Genomic DNA, 25,086 nt, shown 5'->3' on the forward strand with positions numbered 1-25,086 from the left:
AATTATAACACTCGATATTTCATCTTAGTCACATTAAAAAACATGTTGCGTCGTGCTTGAAGGCACGGACAATTTCTAGTATCTAATAGTATCATTTAATGGCTTGGTTGAACAGTACCATGTTCGGAAGCGGGGGCATTGTAATCACAGCCGTCCATTTCAGCATTCAGTGGTTTGGATTTAAAATAAACTCTTCTATGAAAGTGAATAATTATTTCTTGGAAGAATTTTTTAAATATTCGGACTGTTGAAAATACTTTCGAACGGTTGAGATGCTCACTCTCTCGAATCCATGTTCCCATGATGAACTCGGGGGTTAGCAGAACCAAATCACTATGGAACAAGGTTTAGAATTTTAAATTGCAATACATGACTGAATTCATATATCAATTTTGTGAGCTTTTCCCCAGGAGTTCAAGCAGCAATAGCAACAATAGAATCCATGCAGTCCCCAATCATTAGAGGTATGGGTGAGGGAAGATTGGAGACAGACCTAACCTTTGGCAATATGAACAAAGTGGCTACTCTCAAAATACTACTGAAACAGTGGCCCCCTATACCTGTTTTGCTGCGAAACTATGCCCCCAAATCAAAGCCAAATGACATCAGAGAAGGCAGACCTAGAAACCCAATTCAATTTCAATGCACATTACCAGGGGTTCAAGCCATTTGTAAAAATAAAAAATAAAAATGATAAACGAGGACATATGATCCGAGTCTTTCAAAAAATTTTAAAACAAAATCCAAGTGGGCCTACACGAGGATTGACTCAATCCGATATGTGTAGATACTCAATTCAAACTTCTCATTCTTGAAAAATTGGGAAAAAAGGAAATAGTAGATTTTCCGATTTTCAAGAATGGGATGCTTGAATCGAGCATTTACACATATTGGATTGAGCTGATCCTCGCGTAGGCCCACTCGGATTTTTTTTTAAAATTTTTGAATGGTTCAGATCATCCGTGCGGGGCCCAGAATCAGCCCAACACGCCGGTCGGTGGAAGTCCACCGACTCCCCCATCAGTGGACGTAGTGTTACTCCCAACACGCCGGTCGGTGGAAGTCCACCGACTCCCCATCAGTGGACGTAGTGTTACTCTTAGATTATTTTAACGAGCCAAAGGTTGAAAGTTGCACGGCATCAGCCTCGTCATTGATTCGGTGGATTTATTTTTGCTACAGTACCTCGTTAAGAAAAGCGCGGCACTGTTCCCTTGTGATTGAATAAAATATTACTCCCTTCGTCACTTTTTTTGTGTCCAGTATTCCATTTTGGGCTGTCCCTTAATAAGTGTCCATTTTGTAAAGTTAGGAGGGTAAAAGTTGGTGCATTGTCTATTTTGTCCCTAAAAGTAGAATTTATTTTGAAAAGTTAGTGAGTAAAAGTGTAATGATGATGAGTAAGTAGGGAAAGTGGAGGAAAAAATTGATGTGAAATGTGTAATGATGATGTCTTTTTAATACGTTGGAGTTACGAAGCAGGACACTTAAAAAGGGACGGAGGGAGTACGTACTTTCAGCAAAAGAATAAAACCTTCAAGCATAAAATGTTTTTATTTTTGCGGGGCTCATTATGGTCTTACAAAGATGATTCAAACCATAAGTCATTCTTAAAATGTTTTTTTATGGGTTCCTAAAAAAAGTTAGCTGAATCCGATATCGGTAAGAACTATTTCAAAATTCTGAAACAGCCTTTACCGACATCGGATTAAGCTAATTTTTTTCAGAAATTCATAAAAATATATTTTAAAAATGACTTGATCGCCTGACCTGTAATGGCCCCCCACAAAAATCATCAATTTCTTGCCCATTTGTTGTGCCTTGTGCCCCAAACAGAGTCCTTGATAAAAAATATTAAATTTAAAAGAGTGAGTAAATAATACTACTATTATTTTTAATGGAATAGCTTTAATATAGAGAGTCTAATGCAATAGATATTTTAAAAGTAATTAGTTAAAATAATAATGTGATTTTTTAAAATATAATTTGGTCCAAAATATAAAGAGTCTGATGCGGGTGCTCTAAAGAAGCCACACGAAAAAACCCTCATAATCAACCAGAGCTCAATAGCTTCGACAGCAATCCGCGTCCGGCAAAGAAAAGAACAGGTACCTATCTTTTTCTTACTCTCTGTGTCGAGCCCCTTTGGCAATATGGATGAGAAAAGAAAAGAAAAGAAATGGGCGTGGTCTCCTTTATTTTGATGAGAAAAGAAAAGTCGTTTCTCATCCTCTCATTTGGATGAACAAAATTGAGAAAAGAAAAAAAAAAAAGTCAATGTGAAGAGTGAAGACAGTGAAGTTTTACCAATATAACCTTTCATTTTATTGCCCTAACGCGATTCCAATATTCCCATAACCTCACAGTTGTCGTTCTCGTCCGTCCAAAAACAAACCAGAGTCCAGATCGGAAGCAGCTGTACATCGACCAAGGAGAAGAAACCGATCGTCGTATCCGGGACTCCTCTGGGCGCGCCGACTCGCCGGTCTGTTCTCTCTCTCTCTCTCTCTCTCTCTCTCTCTCAGTGGTGGTGCGGTGGCTGCGAGGGGAGTGGCGCAGGGGTAAGATCGGAAGAAGCTCTCTTTCTCATGGAATCTCGCCAATATTGGTGAGAAATAAAATGGGGTTTTAAGGGGTTCTTGATTCTCACCCTCCCTCTCCTTCTCTAACCGTTTCTCACCATTTTGATCATCCAAATGTGAGAGAGAGTCCCCTCTCCCTCAGTTTCTTTTCTTTTCTCCTGAAATCATTCAATCCAAAGCAAACATATCGGTGATAGCAAAGGTGGCGTAGTATTTTAGATGTAGATGGAGTATTTTCTATTCAGTACTATTTAAGTTGATTAATTGTTTTTTCTTCGGTTGATTACTAGTTCAACATGGCAGAGGAAGAAGTAGTAGTGAAGTCATTCAAAGATCTTGGACTATGTGATCAGTTGTTAGAGGCCTGTGACAATCTAGGTTGGAAACTGCCATCCAAGATACAGGTCGAAGCCATTCCTCATGGACTTGAAGGTCCTTTCTCTTTGTTTATATCTATCTCATGCCTTCAAATTTTGCGTCTTTGTTGAATTTAATTAAAACCACTTTGTGTTTTGTTTTGGGATTCATTTTATATGCTGACCTTTTTGCGGTATGGAGTTTGTGTTTATAGGAAAGGACCTGATCGGGCTTGCACAAACAGGATCTGGTAAAACTGGAGCTTTCGCACTTCCTATTCTCCAAGCCCTTTTGGAAACTCCTCAAGCATTCTTCGCTTGTGTGCTCTCCCCCACACGGTTTGTTATATGAGCCATTTGTTTGATGCAAAAACAAAATGAACTCGTACATAATCTTCACCTATTTTAATTTTTCCTTTTTATTGTAGGGAACTTGCTATCCAGATTGCTGAACAGTTTGAAGCTTTAGGGTCTGGTATCGGTTTAAAGTGTGCTGTGGTGAGTTTATGTTTGATATTTTTGTATTTCACGTGTATGAGGTTTGTATGTCTTATGAGCTTTGATTGCTGCTATAACCAGATAGATACGCATCTTACTTACAATATCTGGTTATATGTAGTTATTACATGTCTGAAACTCAAGATGACCCAGAAGAAACTAAGCATAGACTTCAAACCATGTTTTCCAGGGTAGATTTCAAATAGTCATATAAATACCATTGTATTCTTAAGTAGTCTTACTCATCAAACAAGTTTATATCGTACTGCGTCCAATTAGACTTTGTGTAATATGGTCAATCAGGGCATCATCTATGAACCTTTTCCTGCAACCAATTACAATTTGTTTGTTGCTATGCATTATAAGTGGGCTTTTGAGTAAGTGTTCACACAATTAGGGAGTCTAGCTCGCTTGACCTCTATGCACTTTGTATACGACTATACGTTACTTCATCGGGAAAAGTATTATCCCATTACCAAATCTGTCCCATGGGCACCTTGTTTAGCAAGTTGCCTAACTTTGTCATCTAATTTTCAATGCAATTTTGTATGAAAAGCATTTGAGGTGGTCTATTTAGATTGGGTTAGTGAATGGTTTTGCTTTCAAATGAAGTGAATACAACGAGGTTGGGACAATGGGATCCCAAAGGTACACAAAATAAAAGAACAAAACAAGATTGGGTAAAGTTTCTTACACAAACCACCTTACTCTTTTTACTTTGACTTTGTATTCTTGACCTTTTAACCTGATGGAAATATGATTCTGTGGTTTTAATACTTTTGAAGAAGTCCATTTGATAGTCCTCAATTTGTTTTGTGTTCTCCTAGAATGATCGAAGTTTTAATAAGTGGGTTCAACATTTATTTTGCAGCTGGTTGGAGGGGTTGATCATGTGCAACAAAGCATTGCCCTTGGGAAGCGGCCACATATTGTTGTAAGTGTTCCTTTATATAGCAGGATGATGTATTTTTGTCCCTTTTTTTCGTACGAGTTTGTGTGACCTGCTTGTTAAATCCTCACAATTTTTTGTGCCACTTTCCGTAGTGAACTGGTAAACCACTTTGTGTACCTGGTACAAATTTTGGCAAGAGTATGTATTCTTCTAATGTTGGCTATTAAAGGTTCGATTAGTACAAGTCAAAAAAAATTCCTGGCTCATTCGAGCTCTTTGAGGGTAGAAATACAAATTTTGATCTAGGTGTTTTGGGCGAGCTGAGGAGTGGAAAACTCTTTATGGCATTGTAGATTTGCATACCAGAGAGGGAGGGGGAGAGAGAGAGAGTGCATGAGCAGGAGTGTGGGAATTTCAATGTTTTAAGGTTTGTTAGAGATGTCACATCAAGTTATTAGACTAGTTGACGCATTCTAAAATGATATACTAAATCTCAGGCACAGACAGAGACAGAGATATGGACTCATAGCATGGCAATTCTAAATTAACAAAGACACGAATATGGCAAGGGATGCGGGAAAAATAGGAGAATAGATAGATATTTTTATATATTTTAAAAATTAATACAAATATCTTATTCGTAAACACCTTAACTAGAAACCAGTACCAACCTTACAAAGGGTTGATCCACCAAAAGACATACCAGGAGGCACAAGTTGCAAGTTTTTTTTCCCTGTTAGTATAAATTTTAACCTTTGAACCAAGTTTTTTACATTGTAAAGTGACCCCATGTGTCTCCAATCTCCGCACTTGTCTCACCTGTCACACTTGTGTCTCAAATGTGTCACGTGTTAAATTTTCTTGTGCCCCTGGCGTGTTGGACACGGATGATGACAACCTTTTAGGTGTGTCAATGGTTCATATTGTACTCTCTCTCTCTCTCTCTCTGTTGCAGGTGCCTATGAGCAACGTACCATAGGTACAATTGCTTCAACGCACCTTCCTCTTTAGCCTCCAAACAATTAATTCTTAAACCTGCAGTGTTGATGTGAAGCCTAAATCCTGCCCCATGAACGTAGGTTCTCGGGGCTATGAGACCAATCGTTGTTGCAGTGCGTCCTAGCCTATGCTTACCATTGTGACCGCGTTTTAGAGATGAAGTTAGAGCCCAGACTATGGCGTTGTCCTTTATGAAGCAGTTAAACGTAAATGGTGCGCGCCATGGTGTAGGATACCATTGCGTTGTATGTACCTACAAACGCTTGTTTAGATAGTCGTGTGACAATTGATTTGATAAGTTCCGTTCTCTGATTCATTGATACCTTTTCTCACCTCATTTGCAGATGTGTTGGTTTTATTGCGGTAGTTTGTAGCATATGTTATCTTTTATTTCATCTTGTTGACTCCCCATTTTCATTTTTGGTATTAACTTAGTTTTTGTGCGTCTTTGTAGGTGGCAACTCCTGGTCGCCTTGAGGATCATCTGTCCAATACTAAAGGATTTTCTCTTCGTACTTTGAAATACTTGGTAAGATGTCTTTCTTTTGTGATTTCCAAGGTGGAATGGCTGTGAAATGTGCCAAATGCACTATTTTTCATGTTAGTATTTGTCATGCAGCATTGTTGCGATCTTCTTGTGTTACACTAGGGAAGCATATAATAGTTACATGCCAAAAGTGCTTGTTGTTTTCTTTTGCATAGGGCTGTAATCAAGCTGAGCATTGGCATGTTCCAGCTCGGTTCGGTAAAAATTGGCATGGCTCGAGCTCGAATTGAGCTAAGACAACTGAGCTCAAGCTCGGCTTGGCAAGTATTTACGAAGCTTGAGTTCGGCTTGTTACAACTTGATCTTTGATAAATGAGCTTGCTTGGCTGTTTCCTTTCCGGTTCAAAATAACTCCTTTTAATCCAAAAAAAGGGAACAAAATTCATTCTATCTCTTGAAATACTTCTGAAAAACAAAAAGAAATACCCACATCATACCAATTATACTATCATACCTACAAATCCATAGATCGAAAATTGGAAACCACCCATCTAAAAACCCTTTAACCATAAACCACCTCTCTGAAAACCCACAAATCGGAACGCCCACAAATCTTTTGCGCGATCTTCTCTCAAATTGAAAACTCACCACAAATCAGTGGAGATCTGGTGGAGAGAGAGGTAGACAAAGAGAGTGAGATCGGAGCCCGATGGGACCTAAGTGCGACAACTTGATTCGGGGTGGCCTGAGAGTGAGATTGACGAATGATGCTGATGCAAACCCAAATACGCATAAATAATGTAGAGAGAGACTCCATACAAAAGAGACTAAGCTCTTGATAGATAATTTGTTCAAAATTATAAAAGCTACCAAATGAAAGGACTCCAACACCTATATATAGGCCCAATACAAAAGACATAAATACCCTTACTACATACTACATCATACTCCCCTACTAAAAAGAAACTTGTCCTCAAGTTAGTGTCCTTCGGCAAATAGGGCACCAAGTGTTGCACGTTGAATGTGATGCTCAAATGAGAGGGTAAGCAGACTTGATAAGCATTGTCATTGCACAAGACTTCACAAGGACCCACTTTCCGATCATTCAACTTCATGTAAGCACCGTGAGGATGCCTATCCTTGCTCAAAATAATCCAAACAAGATCACTTTCTTTGAACAAAACCTCCCTTTTGTGTGCATCAACGACTGCCTTATACTTCGCATTAGACTTTTCAATGTTGAGCTTAACTTGAGAGTGGGTATTCTTCATAAATGTAGCCATATCTTCCGCCTTGGAGTGTCTCTTAGGGGTTGGCAAAGGAACGAGGTCAACCACACTAGAAGGTTTCAACCCGTAAACTGCTTCAAATGGGGAAGTGTGGATGGTGCGATTTAGAGAAGAATTGCAAGCAAACTCCGCCAAGGGAAGAATTCCATCCCAACTTTTTGGATGTTTACCAACTAAGTATTGCAACAAATTCTCAAGCCTCGGTTTACCACTTCCGTTTGAGTTTTGAGCATCAGTTTGAGGATGAAAGGAAGTACTAAAACATAAGTTGGTACCGATCTTCTTCCACAAGGTCCTCCAAAAGTGGGCAAGGAACTTAGCATCTCTATCGGAAACAATAGAAATAGGGACACCATGCAACTTGTAGACCTCCTTGAAATAGAGATTGGCAATGTTAGTCGCATCCATAGTCTTCTTACAAGGTAAGAAATGAGCCATTTTTTAGAACCAATCCACTACCGCCATGATAGAATCACTCCGCCTTTGCGTAGGAGGAAGCCCCAAGACAAAATCGATACTCACGCATTTTCAAGGACTTTCTGGCACCGGTAAAGGCAAATACAACCCCGCATTAGTAGCTGTACCCTTGCTCCGTTGGCATGTTTGGCACCTTTGCACATAGCCCCCACATCTTTACTCATTCCCGGCCAATAGTATGCATCTTGAAGCAGCGCTAAAATCTTATCCTTGCCAAAATGACCCAACTTGTGACTTTCGGCCAACAATTGCTCTCTTAAAGAGCATCAATTATCAAATCTTTGCAAAGCATCGAAAGTGCCAAGAGAGCCACTCTTCAGCATAGGAAAGTGCGAAATTCTTCAAACCCAACCACCTTGTTCTTCATTTCTACCAAGAGAGCCACTTTTCTACTCAACCATTAGCCACTTTGTTGAGAATCCCCGATTTGTGCCTCGAAGAGAATGTGAATTGTTGTAGATAAGCCACCCACTTGGTATGCCGTTCGTTGAGGTGTTGTTGGCTATTGATGTACTTAAGAGCTTCATGATCGGTATTGAGAACAAATTCGTTGTAGGCAAGGTAGTAACTCCAATGCTTGATGGCTTGGATAATGGCATAGAATTTCAAGTCATAAGTAGAGTACTTGAGTTTAGCACCGTTCAACTTCTCGCTAAAGAAAGCAATAGGTTGACCACCTTTGGTTAGGACTCCACCAATTCCCACTCCCGAAGCATCACAATCAAGTTCAAAAGTTTTGTCAAAGTCGGGTAAGGCCAAGATAGGAGCTTCGGTAAGTTTGGACTTCAACAATTTGAAACTCTCGGCGGCTTCTTGGGACCATACAAACACCTTTTGCTTGAGGCAATGGGTAAGAGGAGCTGCGATACTACTAAAGTTGGCTATGAACCTCTGGTAGAAAGTAGCTAACCCATGAAAACTCCTCACTTCATGAACACTAGTAGGAGTTGGCCATTCCACAATGGCCTTAATCTTATCTTCATCCATGTAAACCCCTCATGAAGACACAACATACCCCAAAAATACCACTTTATCAACGGCAAAACTACACTTCAAGTTTCCATAGAATTTCTCTCTTCTTAAGATTTCAAAGACTTGTTGGAGGTGGGACGAGTGATCTTCAAGACACCGGCTATACACCAAAATATCATCGAAGTACACAACTACACATATACCCAAGAGAAGTTGAAGCATTTGAGTCATTACCTGCATAAAAGTGCTTGGAGCATTGGTAAGACCAAAAGGCATTATAAGCCATTCAAAGAGGCCATGAGGGGTCTTGAAAGCCGTTTTCCATTCATCTCCCGGGCAAACTCGAATTTAATGATAACCATATCTTAGATTAATCTTTGAAAAGACCTTTGAACCGGCAAGGCCATCCAACATATCATCTAGCCTTGGAATGGGAAAGCGGTATTTGATAGTGATCTTGTTGATAGCTGTACTATCCACACACATTCTCCACGAACCATTCTTCTTCGGAGTTAAAAGAACTGGCACCACACAAGGGCTAAGGCTTGCCCTTACATAGTCTTTCTCTAGAAGATCCTTAACTTGCCTTTGAATCTCTTCCCTCTCTCTTGGAGACATTCTATATGCGGGTTTGTTCAGAAGGGGCTACCAAGTCAATACAATGTTGAATATCTCACAAATGAGGCAATTTGGGAGGTAACTCTTGAGGAAACACATCAACGTACTCCTTCAAAAGTTTAGAAACGGCCTCAGGAACATCTGACACACCCATATCTGCCATAGGGACCAACACTAGAACATACCCGGCTTCATTACTTTCCTTAAGAAATCATTTAGAAGCAAGCAACGTAGTGGGAGGAGGCTTTGTAGTCACCTTCTCCTTCATAGGTAACAAAGTGAATTGTCGCTTCTCCTTAAGGACGGTGTAGGTATTCTTCTTTCCATCATGGATGGAATGCCTATCATATTGCCACGGGTGACCAAGTAGTATATGACAAGCATCCATAGGAACCACATCGCACCAAGTTTCATCAAAGTACTTTTGCCAAATGGAGAAAGATACCAAGCACCTTTTAGTCACTTTGATTTCATTGCCCTTCTTGAACAAAGAAAGGGTATAAGGATGGGGATGCTCATCTACTTTGAGTTGTAACTTGTAACTTGTCCACCCTGCACCACCTCTTGAGAGACTACATTCTCACAACTTCCGCTATCAATAATCATGTTGCAAACTCTACCACCAACATTGCAAGTGGTGTAAAAGATATTGGTACGCAACCAATCTTCATTGCTAGCATCCTTAGGAGTAAGGAGAGTTTTCTTGATCATCAACGCATAGCCTTCTTCCTCATTATCACCCCCAATTTCTTCACATATGTCTTCGTCATAAACAGGAATATCATCCTCACAACATTGCTCCATTACTTCCTCAATGAAGAGTGCCTTGTTACGACCTCTGGAAGCCTTAACGGCAATCCGAAGACTTGTGAACCCCGGTTCCTCACACTTGAAGCACTTAAAACCTCCACTTTGGAATTGATTCCGAATCCCCGAAGCACCAGATTGAGGCTGATTTTGAGCGGGTATTGAAGCCTTATCCGCTCAATTTTGAGTACCAACCCCAGAAGAAGCGCATTGGCCACCACTAGAGGAAGAACCACCCCTAGAATAGAAGTAAAAGGGCTGCCCGGACTTGGAACCGCCTTGATATTGTTGCCCGGATCTTGAAAACTTCCTCTTTTCTTGCTTTTCGGCCACCAAGTCCCAATTGTAAGCTTCCGAAACCGTCCACAAAGTTTGCATAGCAAGGGCATCTTGGATTTTGGTTGTCAACCCACTTATGTACTTTGCAACCATTTGATCTTCTGTTTCATTCAAATCAACTCTGGCAACAAGTTGATGGAAAGCCTCCGTGTACTCATCAACACTTCCAACTTGTTTGAGATTATGCAAATTCTTATAGAGGTTTTGCATATAGTTGAAAGACAAGAATTGCTCATTGAATTTCTTCATTTTCTCTCATTCTCTTATCTTTCCCTTTCCTCTTCATAACCTAGTTCCTTGCAATTGCTCTCACCAAGCGGAACTTCTTCCTCTAACTTCACATTCTCCTCCTCGGAGACATCTCCATAATCAAACACTCTTTCAACGTTATTCATCCAATCAACAAATTCATTCGGCTTAAGACTTCCATTGAGCTCGGGAAGTTCAATCTTAATGTTCTTCTCCCACCTCAAAGGAGAGTGAGTGGAAGTTGGCCTACGCCAATTCGGATCACCAAACGGGTTGTCAATGTGATATGAGAGTCCTCGGACCCGCCACTACCCGCACGCGACACATGCATGCTTTGCACCATTGCCGTTAGGGTAGCAACTTGTTGTTTCAACTCTACAATCTCATGATTTTGGTTGCCAAACTTAGTATTTCGACCATTATTCACCACAAATCCTCTACCTCTCCTACCTCTAGCCTGATAAGCCATTACAACACCACAATCAACTCCAAAACAAGCAAATCAACAAAATCTACCCACACCCGGTCAACTTAGTCACCAAACCACCACAAATTGCAGGAAATTGCAGAAAATAGCAAGAAAACAAGACTAGCCCAGCTGAAATCGAACCCAAAAACACAGATACGAGTGCCAAAAGAGCAGTTTGGAAGCCCTTACCTCTATTTTGTGGGTCGAAATGGACTAATCGACTGTTCCGAGTTCAGTCGAAGGCTGTTCGAGCCTCAATTGAAGGGTTCGAACACTAAAGAGGCATTTCGCAGGTCTAGAGAACTATTCCGAGCCCCAAAATGGCTGAATCGAGGTCGAATAAGGCTGGGTCAAGTGCGAAATCACCTGTGGAGTTCCGAAACAGGCAGATCTACACTCGAAATGTTGTGAAAAGGCTGGGTCAAGCTCGGAATCACTTATTGAGGTCCGAAACAGGTAGATCTACCCTCGGTTTTGCATTTCGAGCATGACAGAAGGTTTTGGGGTTGAAAAGTGCAGGAAAAATGGACTAAATAGCTTCAAAAATGGTCAATAAGTGGATTTTGAGGGTCGAAATCAAGTTTAGGGCCTTTGGTTGCGTAGATCTAGAGATTTCGAATGGATTAGGGGTTCCGTTGAAGTTTTCTGGCGCCGAATTGGGGTTCCGGTAAGGTTTAGGTTTCTGGCAAGATGAATGTTTGGGACCGAGCTTAGATGGTTTGATACCAAATCATGCAAACCCAAATACCCATAGCTAATGCAGAGAGAGAAACTCCCAAAAGGGATACAAAAGAGACTAAGCTCTTGATAGATAATTGTTCAAATTTCAAAATGATAAAAGCTACCAAATGAAAGGACTCCAACACCTATATATAGACCCAATACAAAAGACATAAATACCCTTACTACATACTACATAAAATGCCGAAAGTGGACGAACAACGGTAGGTGGTGGCCGGGGAGTGAGACCAGCGATGGCGGCTTGGGGTGAGGCGACAGCTTGAGAGTGAGGTCGCCTCTCTCTTGCTCTCTCTTCCTTAGTAACAGTGGAAACAAAACAATAGAGACACATAATAAGGGAAAACCCTAAAATCTACATATATATAGTCCGGCTCACGAGCCAGTTCGATCCGAGCCTTAGAGAGCTTGAGCTCGGCTCATTTGTTAAACGAGCTATGAAACTTTGCTGGAGCTCGTTCATGAACACCTTGAGTCGAGCAGTTACCGAGTTGAGCGAGCTCGAACGACTCAGTTCGCTTACAACCCTACTTTTGCGTGGTGGTTGCATTTCGATTATTTGCTTTAGATTTCCTTCACGGACCATGTTTCTTGACCCATTAATGGAAGAAATGAAGGGATGCATATACCTAATTTCACGATGCTATAAGTTGTACTTGAAGTCAATAAGAATCTTAAATTTATTGTAGCTGTTCCACTTTATTTGAATTATGTAGTCTATAAAGTGTGGAATTGGTGACTTACTTGCCAACTTCATGCACAAATGATGTGTGACATGAATGTCTGTGCCTGGAAAGGTGGCATATGCATGCAATCAAAATGTCAAAGAGAATCAAATATTCAAAGAAATGAGCAAAATCTATAAGGGGATAAACTCCAAAGGGTAGAGAGAGAAACTATGTCTCAATCAATATATTCAATATTCTTAATAATCAAAAGCTACCTAAATGAAAGACCAACATACTTATTTATAGACTCAATACCCTAATAACACTAAGGACACTAAAATGACATAAGTACCCTCAAAGCTACTGCATCATACACCTCCTTTTAAAGAAAACAACTTGTCCTCAAGTTGGACTCAAGACACGACAACTTATGAAGAAAACATAGAACTATAGAACTATTTATCATGCAGCTCCGAAGTAGGCATGTGGCTGCATTTCCTTGATCCATGTCACCCACGTCACAACCAATCTTCAATATGAGCTTCTTCTTGTATACATCCACCGCGGCCATACTTAGGTGTGAATAAGCAATCCATTTGGCATGTCTTCGGTACAACAAAACACCATCAAAAGATCTCCGAACACATACTCCCAAAATATACTTAGACCAATCATCATTCAAAGATTTAATAACGTACACCACATCATATCCATTTCCGTCAAATGACCCGGCCTCCCCTGGCTGTTAGCTGGAACCTATACTTTCTCTCCGTTTCGAATCGTAGTTTTGAAGAAAGATGACCCTCTCCGAGACAAGTTCTTTTGTGGAGCTTCCCGGTTTGCCTGATCATCTTTTTTCTATTTATGTGAAGCTTGAGGATGAGCTAGTTCTTATGGCTGTGCGCTCTTGGAGGATATATAAACCATGTCACGAGTTTGGCCAATTGCTCTCGGAGACCTGCTAGGCGAGATTCCGCTTTAGTTTTTCCTTTTTTAAGAAAGAAGGGGAAGTTCAAGCAAATGAAAGAGGAAATGAAATAGCGCATCTAATCTCCTTAAAGGAATTCTAGAAAGAGTCTATCTTTCAGAAAAGACTCTTTCTTTCAGAGAGGCATTTTGGCATTGGAGAAATTGAATTCTATTTTCCAATGCTTTAGCCTTATTAAAAAAATCTAGCTAGACTGCTTGCATGTCGAACAGATCTAATCACAAGGGGGGCGGCATGTCCTAGAAGCTATAGCTCAGTTCATCCTAGAGTAGGGGCTAAGAACTGTCTCGCGAGGGTAGACCATAGTCCTCTGGAATCCAATGAACAACGATTACTTAGGATCAGCTTGCGAATTTGTGGCAGGAAGTCGTATGCCCGGTTCACCAGGTTCTACCATGGAAGGACCCAATCCTAGTCAAAATCAGAGTTTGATCCTGGCTCAGAAGGAACGCTAGCTATATGCTTAACACATGCAAGTCGAACGTTGTTTTCGGGGAGCTGGGCAGAAGGAAAAGAGGCTCCTAGCTACAGCTTTCTTTCCTACCGGACCAGAGACGGATACGGAAACCCTCCGCGAATGGATGGAGCATATAAGGAGGGACCCTACTCTCCTAAACACTATACCCAAGGGGTCTTCAAATTGTCCTATGAGTGCTTCCACTCCTTTTGGTGAAGTCCAGGGGATGGGTGTGGAGAGAAGTGTTGGCTTGAGGACCAATGTACCACAAACTTGAACATCTTGCAATTGAGACACCCTATGAGGCAAAACTTGGAAGCAATCCTTGATCTTTGGTTCAACCAACTCTTCATCAAATAGTGGAGCTTCCAAATCATTCTCACTCTCATCAAGTAAAGTGTCTTGTACCAAAGGCTACTTGAAAGTCAAGACTTAAGAGCAATCTTCAATCTCAAGGTCACGACTTCCCTCTTCTCCATAACCTTTCGCCAAAACTTCCTCACTATCTTGTCTAGGCCAAAGAAAACTTTCCTTGACAATATCAACAAGTCTTCCCTTTTCACTATCAATGTTGAACTCCTCATTTGGATACTCAACGAACACAGGAACATCTTCAAAATCACCTCCAAAGTTTTCATTTGGATATTCATCAAAAATTGGAACATTAGTGTACTCATAATCATCATTACAACTTGGTTCTTTCACCTCCTTGACAGAGAGAGCATCAAGAACGGGCTCACAAGCCTTTTCACCAACTTTCAACTCAAGAAATGATTCTCCAAGCTTAGAAGCATTTGAATATTCCGCTAGGTGACGGATTTCTAGCCTCCAACATGCCAATTAAAGGTTGTTTTTCAGTGGGAACAGCCCCTAAAGACCGACTCTTACCAAAACTAGTCAAGAAATCGACATTGGGATGTAGGTGGAATGGTAAGAATTCCTCATTGAGCTTCTTCATCTTACCCCATTCCCTAATTCTTTCTTTGCCTATCCTTTGGCGACTATCTTTGAGTTGTGTCCACCAATCCAAAGCTGTCCCTCTAAGGCAAGGAGATGCCAACTTCACCTTCATTTCTTCGGTAAAATAACAGTATTCGAAAACACTCTCAATAGTATTCAACCAACCAATGAACTCTAGTGGGCTTCCACAAAACTTTGGAAGTTCATTATCAACATCGTTCACCGATATGTATTCAAATCTAACCGAATTTTCTCTACGCCAATGCGGAGCACCATAACGATTTTCCAATGAAATGGAATCCTTCCTTTCAGTTGGACGTTGCAAACGCTGCACTTTGTCATATAAGGTAGCAACTTGTTCCCTCAACTCTTTAATCTCATTCCGATTTTGATTTGGATTGCCATGGTTGTAACCATCACCATCATTCACCATGAATGCTCTAGCTCCACTTCCTCTCCTACCTCTGCCTTGATAAGCCATTACCACACCAACAATTCACTACAAACAAGCAAAGGAACCTCAAAATAATCTCACCTAGTCAACTCGAGCAAACAACATGGACTCCGCGAGTTATGAGTCAACACAAGAGTGAGTCAACTCGATCAACAACAAACAAAGATCGACCAACAAATCGAGTTCGGATTTTCAGCAACCTCAATCCATGACATCAAACCAGCAAATTAACCAACAAACAACCCGTATTCTGCCCAAATACAAACCAAAATCGCACGAATCAATTCTGAAAATAAAAAATCCTACCTGTTCGAGTGTTTGCGAGCCACAAATGGGGTCAGAATCTCCGAATCGATCTCCTAGAGCCTCGATTATTGTTCACGCAGCCCTAGTACGTTCGATTAAGCTTCGATTTAAGAGTTTCTTACCACAAAGTAGCTTGAAATGGGTAAAAAATGACTGGGTCAAGCTTGGAAATCACAAAGGAGCCTCAAAACAAGATCCGGGTCCGAAATTGTAATTCGAGCCTCGAAAATGGCTGGGTCACATTTGAAACTGGAAATCGAAGGTTGATTAGGGGCTGGGTCAGCTCGAAATTCACCGACGAGTCCCTTCTAGGGTCTGCCGAGCCTCAAACAGGTATGGGTCTCCCTCGAAATGGCTGCAAAAGGCTGGATCGAGTGGTGTCAGGTACGAAAACACGTTGATAGCTCTAGATCTGAAGTTCTATGGCTCATTTTGGTTCGAAAATCACAAGAACGGGTGGGAAATAGGATTTTGAGTACTGGGTCGAGGTCGAATGGCCTTAATCGAGAATCAATCGAGTGTGAAATCAGCTGGAAGTTGTTTTCGGTTGGCTGAACAGTGAAATCAGGTCCGAAATTGGTGAATCTGTGGGTGTTTAGGGTCGGAATCGAAAGATGGGCTCTTGGGTTGAGTAGATCTGCAAATTATGAGTGAAATGGTGTCTCCGGTGAGATTTTCCGGCGCCGTCTTAGGGTTCCGGTGAGGTTCCCGGCAAGGATTATGATTCTGGCAAGATGAGCGATGAGCTCAGGTGCTCTGATACCAAATGATGCAATCAAAATGTTAAAGGGAATCAAAGATTCAAAAAAATGAGCAAAATCTCATTCAAGGGGATAAACCCCAAAGGGTAGAGAGAGAAACTATGTCTCAATCAATATATTCAATATTCTTAATAATCAAAACTCAAAAGCTACCCAAATGAAAGACCAACACACCTATTTATAGACTCAAGACCCTAATAACACTAAGGAAACTAAAATGTCGTAAGTACCCTCAAAACTACTGCAGCACATATGCTGATAATGTGCCTGGAAAGGTGGCATATGGTAATAATGTTCGGCATGATGGAAGTGTACAGCACTCATTCTTCTCTGTGTGGTTAAATACATTGTATGTTTGACAGGTATTAGATGAAGCAGATAGGTTGCTGAATGATGATTTTGAGAAAGCAATTGATAAGATTTTGGAAGCTATTCCTCGCGAGCGGAAGACATATTTATTCTCTGCTACTATGACAAAAAAGGTAAATGTTAAGTATTTTTTTTCCATGTTCTCTAAAGGGAGTATTTTGTTTTACGAGTTCATTGAACAATATTGCCATGTAATTCGAAGAATTTGTGATAGATATATTACCTGTCATTTTTCTAACTGATTTTGCTTTTATTTATCTTCGTGGTTGAATAAAAATGTTGGGAGTTGCTAACTGCATCCGTAAACTGCAGTAAGGTGCCGTTCCACTTTCTGGAAAAAAAGAACTTTTGGAAAAAGAAGGTAATTTCAAGGTCAAAAATCATGTGTTTACGCAAATAATTTTTCTAGCAATATGGATCTTGTTTGATAGATCTCATTGAGATCTTTTAAACGGTGCAAAAAAAAATTGAAAAACTATTTTTCATTTTCGTTATATTTGTGTTTGAAATTACCTTCTTTTTGAAAAAAAAGGTTTTGGGAGAAAGTGGAACAGGGCCCAAGTATCTTATGTCTAGTTATTTTGTCATCCGATTGGTAGTTCTGACTCTGCATCCAATGCATTCACAACTTGTCACGGTTTTTTTCGAGCTATCAACCCTTTGTAACTTTTGAGTGAAACTCAGAGTTTGGATATGCGATTTCCAGAATAACGGAGAGTTACCTTAAGGGTATTCGATGCTTAGTTATCTGGACATAATCTGCCAGTAGACTTTAGTCCCATTTGCTAGCACTTATAAGCTAACTTATTTAGCTTATTTGCTTAAAAAAATGTAAATGAGTGGTGGTTGGTATCCATTATGAGTAATCACTTATTTAGCTTTTCCAGCTTATTTGACCAAAAAAAGTGATTATTTTAAGCTCCAATTTGTAGCTTTTTTCAGCTCATTTTAAGTTGTAAAAATACGTTTTCCAGAAAAGCACTTAATTCAGGAGTGTTTCTATTGAATGATTACAGTTAATCTATACATTTACTTGATAATAAGCTATCTACCACTTTATTTAACGAACGGTGTGAACTTTTATTTTAGCTTATAAAAAGCTACACCAAACACATCTCCAACTTATTTTAAGGTCGTTAAGTGAATGATCAAAATAATCGTAATCTGAGAATCTAATTCATATAAGTGATAACAAACGGGGCCTTTACGAATTCCTTGAAATGCATGATACCATTTCTCAAGGTTACGTTTCTCATTCCCACCTCCTATCTCTGCCATAGGTTAGCCGACCTTCAAGAAATAATTGATTCATGATCTTAAAATATGTGCCTGAATTAAACTTAGTTATTGTTACGCAGCTCTTGTCAATTGTTGAGGAGGAGCCCATTTTCAAAACATTTTTAGGCTCAAGGAGATATTGAACACTCAACGCTCAAACCTAAAAGTTTGACGTTGGATAATAGGTTCCCTATGGCCTTGCCTCTACTGAGAAGGAATTTCATGCAATCCTCAACGTGTTAAGATGCTCAATTGGACGCATGAAAGGAAAATAATATGAAGTTCAAGAAAGCCTTATGCTTTGAATGTGGGGAGTCCAAAAGCAGGGTTTCAAAGATTGGGTGACTTGTACTCCTGCATTCTATGATGTGTGTTCATATACTCTACCCTAAGTTGGCAGTGATTCAAAGACCCAAGAAGGAAAGGAGAAAGCCTTCCTTTGGATGTGAAGTCTCTGCTTCTGCCAGTGCATTTGTATGTATGTGATGGGATTTTCTACTGATTCTCAGTCACTTGATTGTGTTTGGAAAGAATCAAGTTACAGCAATTTTCCATTAAATCGTCTGCTGTTACTTTTTTTCCTCATTTGGTCCAACTTCTTGTATGATGGATTATGGAAGCAGGAAAGGGCACTTATTAGTGTTATTTTATAGGAACCATGTTTAATATATTTGGTGATTCGAAACTATGTTTTAAAACCTACAAGTTAGGAGAAAGAGTCGTTAAAGGGCTGAAATGACCAAGTTCCTCCTTGTTTGATGCAGGTGCGGAAGCTCCAGAGGGCTTGTCTGAGGAATCCTGTGAAGGTATTCTAACTTACTATCTATCACTGCATCATATATTGTTCTTAATTTTCTTCATTAGTTTCGTGACTAACGTCAAGTTGTAATTCCTTCCAGATTGAGGCCTCATCTAAATATTCCACTGTTGATACCCTAAAGCAACAATATCTTTTGGTGCCTTCGACGCACAAGGTTTCCTTCTATACCATTTTGTGTTGTATGCCATGTTTCATCTTTTTGAAGATTTTGAAAATGAATGCCAACTAGGGTATTGCTTTGTCGACAGCATTTATTTTGGATTTAAGGAAGAGTGATAATCGGCAAAATTGAGGGGGAAAGGGGGAAAACCGTGAATCCTTTAGGTTTATTCTACTACAGAAGTGTGGTTGTTTGGGTTATGCATGAAACTGTTGCTCAAGGAGCAGCTATCAATGTCTTAGTAGTAAATTTGATCCAGCTGAAGTGGGAATGAAAAGGCTAAAATGTATCTTTTTGCAGTGGTTAAAGCTTGTGTTTATACTCCTGAGGTCATTACGAAATAGCAGATGAATGGTTTTCTTCTCTCTCCCCATCACCTCACCTCCCCATCCCCACCCCGAAAATATAAATTTTAAAAACAGGAGGGATTGTTTCCAACCTTTCAAACTAATTTACTTCACCTTGGTATAGTGATTGGGAAACTATGTAGGCACCTTTTGTCTGTGAAAGGAACATGTGGCCAACAATTTACGTAGCTGAAGCAAGGTTTGCCTCCGTGATCACCTGTCATTACTGCGTTTCTGTAGGCCTGAATTGATTTTTAATTGTTGTCCACAGGAGTGCTATCTCATATATATCCTGACTGAGATGTCTACAAGTACATCAATGGTTTTCACTCGAACATGTGATTCAACAAGCCTTCTGGCTCTAATGCTTCGAAACCTGGGTCTAAGAGCCATACCAATTAGTGGTCAAATGAGCCAGGTACGTATATGGATGTTTTGTATTGGTTGACTGCATATGTTTGTTTGCCTTGTTTGTAATAGTCAGTGGTCTTTTTATCGCATGTTATTATTTTTCTAATATGCCCTCATGTTTGTAATATTCAGTGGTCTTTTTATCGCATGTTATTATTTTTCTAATATGCCCTCACCTTGTTTCACTCACGGCAGGCCAAAAGACTTGGAGCCTTAAACAAGTTCAAAGCTGGGGAGTGTAATATCCTTGTGTGCACTGATGTGGCCAGTAGAGGGCTTGATATTCCAAACGTTGATTTGGTTATCAATTATGATATCCCCTCAAATTCAAAGGTCAGGCTTCATTAGTACTTTGTTTTAAATTGTGTATATGGTATCTCATACCTGTCATTTGCATCTGGGGTCTTTGTTTTTTTCCTGCTGTAGTTTTGGTGTGGGTTCGTTTACTTTAGAAGTTATGCATTCATTGTACCCTTCTCCACCGAAGAACAATCTTTTCTTTCTAGCAAGTACCATCTAATATTCGTAATCACCATATACAATCTAGAGTTTGTTTCAAAATTAGGTCTGACCTGGTGGAACAGTGTTCTGTTTCGGTGGAAAGTTTTCTGTTTCGTCTTATGTCTTCATTTTTTGGCATTGTCTCAATTAGTAATCACAGTTGTTGATTACATTTCATCTTTTAACTAACACCTGGGTTATATGGTATGTTTCCTATTTGTTTGAGGTTGGACTATGTGGTCTCTCTGTCTCACGAGTCAGGCTCGTTCACTTCTTCTTTTTTTGAGTTTATTTCTAGTGCTCCTAAATTGTTACTCTTACCGAATTTTTTACATTTGCCAACTTTTGCCGTTCTTATTTCGTTATTTTCGTATGGATTCTTGAAATCCCCTTGTTAGTCACAAGCATGCCTGGACATCGTTACAATTAATGCGCTGTGGATGCTAAAGTTACTGTAATTTAGGGAAAGAAAGTTGTTATCCTCCCTTAATCTGCTGATTCTTATTGTTGCCATATATGAAATGTCCTGTAGGATTACATACATCGAGTTGGAAGAACTGCTCGGGCAGGGCGATCTGGTGTTGCAATCTCAATAGTCAGTCAGTACGAGTTCGAGTGGTATTTGCAGATAGAGAATCTTATTGGTAGGCAACGAATGTTTCGTTTGTTATTATAGGTGTTCACAGTTCAGATGAAAGAAGCTTATTCGTTGTTCTGGTACAAGAAACATAAAAGTTAAACTGAGCCATTGAAACCACTAGTGGAATGCAGTTCTGTTTACTTCCGTATTACATTTCCAAGCCTATTCCTATCACCACTAACTCGTTTTAAGTTAAGTAGACATTTTCACATTATACACCTGATGATATTATGAACTTTGGACCAATTTCATCCTTCATCCACTTATCCAATATAATTATGTGTCATCATTTAGCAATATTAATCATGGATTCATGAGGTCAAAACCATATCGAACCAAATGCGCTTGGTTTTCGATTTTGTGAACCAGGACCAAACCACTCTAAAATAAAACTGGTTCAAACTGTACAAATCACTCTGGCGGCCGGTTTAACGGTTCAATTCCCTCTTTTTTGGGGGTGTGGGTGGGGGGGAATGTTAATCCATGGGCAAGTCTTCTTAAGACTAGCATTGTGTTTTTCTTTCAGGGAAGAAGCTGCCGTTGTTTCCAGCTCAAGAAGAAGAAGTTCTGCTGCTGTTAGAGCGCGTCTCAGAGGCGAGAAGAATATCCATTATGGTATTGACTTCTTAGCTTTTCTATTTTTATCTGCAGTTAGCTTGCCTACCAATTAATGACCTGGACTTGGAACACCTGTTGTAGCAATTGGGATTTGGGACCTAGCGAGTGATTGCGGTCTTCTTGTCTAGGCAATTGATGAAGTTTTATTGAAAGTTGTCTCATGTGGCCTTTTGCCAGCTTTAGTTGTATCGTAATGTTCTCTTGATGGCTTTGTGTTCTATGGCATTCATCGTCTTTAGCTGCCTTGGATCTAATTTTACGCGTAGGAGTTTGAGTGATAAAATGGGACTTCAGGTTGAAGCCAGAAACTAGGCAATTGGATTTCATCCATTGGTGATTTATCGGTTCCATCAGCGAACAAATGATCCTAGTCGAAACTAGTACAAATTTACGAAGACATTGGTCTCTGATCCGCCATATTAGTTTCCAGATGTTTTGATTCTTGATTCAAAGGAATGCTTGTGATGATAGCATATCTATATGTTGTGAACACTTCTTTGACTTTTTGGTACAGACATCGTCCACTAAAGTTAGCCATTTTGACATGCCAAATTAACTGATTTAGACGATTGGAATGAGAAACAAAGAGGGGATAGCCAATCCGAACTGATCTTAAAGGCACACCATTTTCATCCGTCACCGGCCAGCCCCAACCCAGATGCACTCTCATCAGATGCTGGGATAATCGAGGAGAAAATAGAAAAATGAAGTGTCTAAGTAATTTGTTGAAAGACATTTTTTAAGTAATATCCACTGGAAGATTGTTTGGTGCTCTGTATCTTATTTCGTCTAATTAGTTGTTTGTGCGCTTGTTGCCTGAATATGCCCTTTTCGAGTTTGGCATGGGATTTCTTGGCCCCATGCTTGGTTGTGCATGGATGCCTTCCCCGCCGCCCTTGATAATTCACCTTTTCACAGTAAGCAGTGGCATCCTTTCAGCTGGAAAAGCACCAGTGATCTTAATAAGCTTAAGAAGAACTATGCACCATCTAGAGGAAGAGCTCGTAGGACTCAAGCAAGAGAAGATCAAGCAGAGGGAGCAGCTTCGGCCATGGAGAGGTGATTACAGATGGTGGTGGGAGTAGACATGGAAGCCTCAGAGTTGCGCCCACTGTATGGTGTGTTGTAACCAAACCAAGCCTTGTGTCCCAATCAATTGGGGTCCGCTACATGAATCATGTTTTTCTATGAGCTCTGTCTAGGGTACCTCTTCATTTAGATTTAGTAAGCCCAAGTCCTTTCGACTGTAGGGTGTGTCGTCATCTCATAAAAGCATGTCCAAAAGTTTATGTGGAAGCTGAAATGTGCTGGGTTCTGCACTCTAGTCCAATCAAGGAATGATGGTTCAGGTTCCGATATCCAGAATTAGATAAGTCAAAGCCAACTCGAGTGATGGTTGGACCCAAGTTAGCCACAGAAATGCAAGATGGGTTAGTTTCCTTAATGATCATAAAGGAGTACTTGTTCCATTGATTCACTGAGCGAGAGCGCAAAAGCCTCCTTTATAAGAAATACCTAAAGAGCTGGAGTGCCTTAGAGAGTGGTTTTTGTGTGCCTAATTGTTTGTATAGGTACTACTGTAACTGTATACGTCTGTTTAAGTTTTATGAAGACATTTGTTGTAAATAGTGGATTAAATAAAACCCAACTGTTTGGTTAATTGATCGCAAGGAAAAATGTTGTCAGATTGGTAGGTTAATAGGTTCCACTAGAGCACAAGGTTCCTAGGTTGTTGAAGTTCAGGTTAATAGGTTCCACTAGAGCACAAGGTTCCTAGGTTGTTGAAGTTCTTTTCTTTCCCATTTTTCCCGGAGGCCCCTATAATGTTCACCATTGCATATTTAGCGTAGAGTCATCGTTTGAACTTTATTAACATTCTGGAAGAAACATGATGTAACTTGTGCATTGTTGCTTATTACAGATTACACATCTTTTTTCTGTTACTAATGTCCTTGTGAAATGTTTTATACTTTTAACGTCCTCTTTTAATTTCTTTCTTCTGTTTTCAAACTTCTATAGAAAATCAAAGAAAATGGTGGGAAGAATAAGAGAAGAGGTGGAGGAGATGAGGGCGAGGAAGAAGTTGAGAGATATGTGAAAGGAAAAGCAATTAAGAAGTCGAAGAAAAGATGATGGAAAGAGCAGCAGTCAAACAGTGCATGAATGTGAGATCCTCCCGGCAAATTTTGTTTACTTTTCTGTCACAATTTTGCTGTTGTAACTCGTGAGTTTTCTCTAATGTGTAACGTAAACCAGTCTACAATTCGGCTATTCTATTTTGTAAGAACCCAAGTTTTTCATTGCGTTATTGGTGTTCTTAAGCTATTTTAGTCTTATAAGCTGTATTCAGAACGTGCACCTAACACTAAACACGTGTTCTCTAAACTTAAAAATGGCTATCAGGCCTTAATAAGCTGCTTTGCTGCACCAGACACTCTGTTCAGAAAGTTACTCTAATTGAATCTGTAACCTTTGCCAGGCAACCACGATGTTATTACAAGAAACTTCTAATCATGTCCGGTCATTCATTTTCTCCCACGTTATCTTATTTCCAGGTCTCGCATACCGTGGGATGTATTATGATAAGAGAATGACAAAAGTAGAGAATAGTTCCAAATTAAATTTGCTGACATAGATCTTCAAATATGGTTTAATTTTGATTTTGCTATCTCCATTGGAGATGATGTATGGGTTTTTTCTTCCTAAAGTTTGCTCTGGTACTTTTCATTATTGATTGTTGTTTATGGAGTATTCTTTTTGTTTAGTTTTTTGTCGTAATTTGTGAGACTAATCATTCGGCTCAATGAGAGAAATTCAAAAACAAAATATCGACTAAGTTGAAAAAAGTTCATATAGAACAAAGACAAGTGGGCAACTCTTTGGTTTTTTTTTTCTCAGTCTTCAATGGTTGCTTTTCGTCGTAATATTTTTTTACTTTTTAGACTCCTCTCATCGAGACAAATTCAATTCAAAAAGTAACATGAATCTAACAAAGAAAATCCTAGAAAAGGCACAGAAAATCCTAAAATCAACGAGAGCTCAACGACTCCAATAACAATCGGCATCTGGCAAAGAAAACCTAGAATTGACGAAAGCTCAACAACTTCAACAACAATTGGTGTCCGACGAGGAAAGAACAAAACTCTCTCTCTCTCTCTCTCTCTCTCTCTCTCTCTCTCTCTCTCTCTGTTTTTTTATGGTCGCTACCTCTCTTTTATTTTATGTGTTAGTTTATTTCTGTGGTCGTCTTAGAAGATTCTCAAAATGAAAAGGACTTCGAATATTTTTACAGTTCGGACGATGATTACAAAGATTGGTTTCAGCTACCAAATGAAATTTTCCTAGATTTCCAAAAAAGTAAAAATATGGAATATCATATCAAGAGAACTTTACAAGAGAAGCTAATTAAATCCGATTCAACACAAAATTCCATCATACATTTTCTGGATTTTTATTATTACTTAAGTCTATTCTGTAAAAAAAAAAATTAGAATATCAAAAAAATGGATTTTTGTCGAAGGTGAATTTTTTCTGCTTTATAATTTCCCATAAGTAATAAATCGCCTCTTTGGATTG

General features: G+C 39.7%; 1 protein-coding gene and 1 non-coding gene across 3 annotated transcripts; one reads left to right on the forward strand and one right to left on the reverse strand.

Annotated features, from left to right (window-relative positions):
• Window positions 1-561: 561 nt before the first annotated feature.
• On the reverse strand, window positions 562-671 carry LOC131324974 (small nucleolar RNA snoR100). The gene has a single exon (XR_009199550.1). It is a non-coding gene; the product is annotated as a small nucleolar RNA snoR100 (small nucleolar RNA).
• Window positions 672-2,366: 1,695 nt separating this feature from the next.
• On the forward strand, window positions 2,367-23,835 carry LOC131321825 (DEAD-box ATP-dependent RNA helicase 10-like). Of its 2 annotated transcripts, none has more exons than XM_058352779.1 (14): window positions 2,367-2,485; window positions 2,873-3,014; window positions 3,154-3,277; window positions 3,367-3,436; window positions 4,308-4,370; window positions 5,782-5,856; window positions 16,729-16,848; window positions 18,778-18,819; window positions 18,913-18,987; window positions 19,612-19,758; window positions 19,947-20,084; window positions 20,785-20,896; window positions 21,419-21,507; window positions 23,530-23,835. In XM_058352779.1, exons 2-14 carry the CDS (start codon window positions 2,879-2,881, stop codon window positions 23,641-23,643), a joined length of 1,305 nt encoding a protein of 434 aa, XP_058208762.1. In that variant the 5' UTR covers window positions 2,367-2,485; window positions 2,873-2,878; the 3' UTR covers window positions 23,644-23,835. The 2 variants fall into 2 exon arrangements, with proteins under 2 accessions (XP_058208762.1, XP_058208763.1); XM_058352780.1 differs by having other exon boundaries at window positions 2,382-2,784.
• Window positions 23,836-25,086: the final 1,251 nt, after the last annotated feature.

The sequence above is a fragment of the Rhododendron vialii genome, chromosome 4a, assembly GCF_030253575.1.
Source record: "Rhododendron vialii isolate Sample 1 chromosome 4a, ASM3025357v1".
NCBI lineage: Eukaryota > Viridiplantae > Streptophyta > Magnoliopsida > Ericales > Ericaceae > Rhododendron > Rhododendron vialii.

Bases quoted from the DNA above. Each gene is read 5' to 3' on its own strand.
- LOC131321825 (XM_058352779.1), top strand. From the start codon at position 2,879: ATGGCAGAGGAAGAAGTAGTAGTGAAGTCATTCAAAGATCTTGGACTA. The intron at 4,371-5,781 runs GTAAGTGTTCCT...GCGTCTTTGTAG, and splicing joins GGAAGCGGCCACATATTGTT to GTGGCAACTCCTGGTCGCCT. The intron at 21,508-23,529 runs GTATTGACTTCT...AAACTTCTATAG, and splicing joins CGAGAAGAATATCCATTATG to AAAATCAAAGAAAATGGTGG.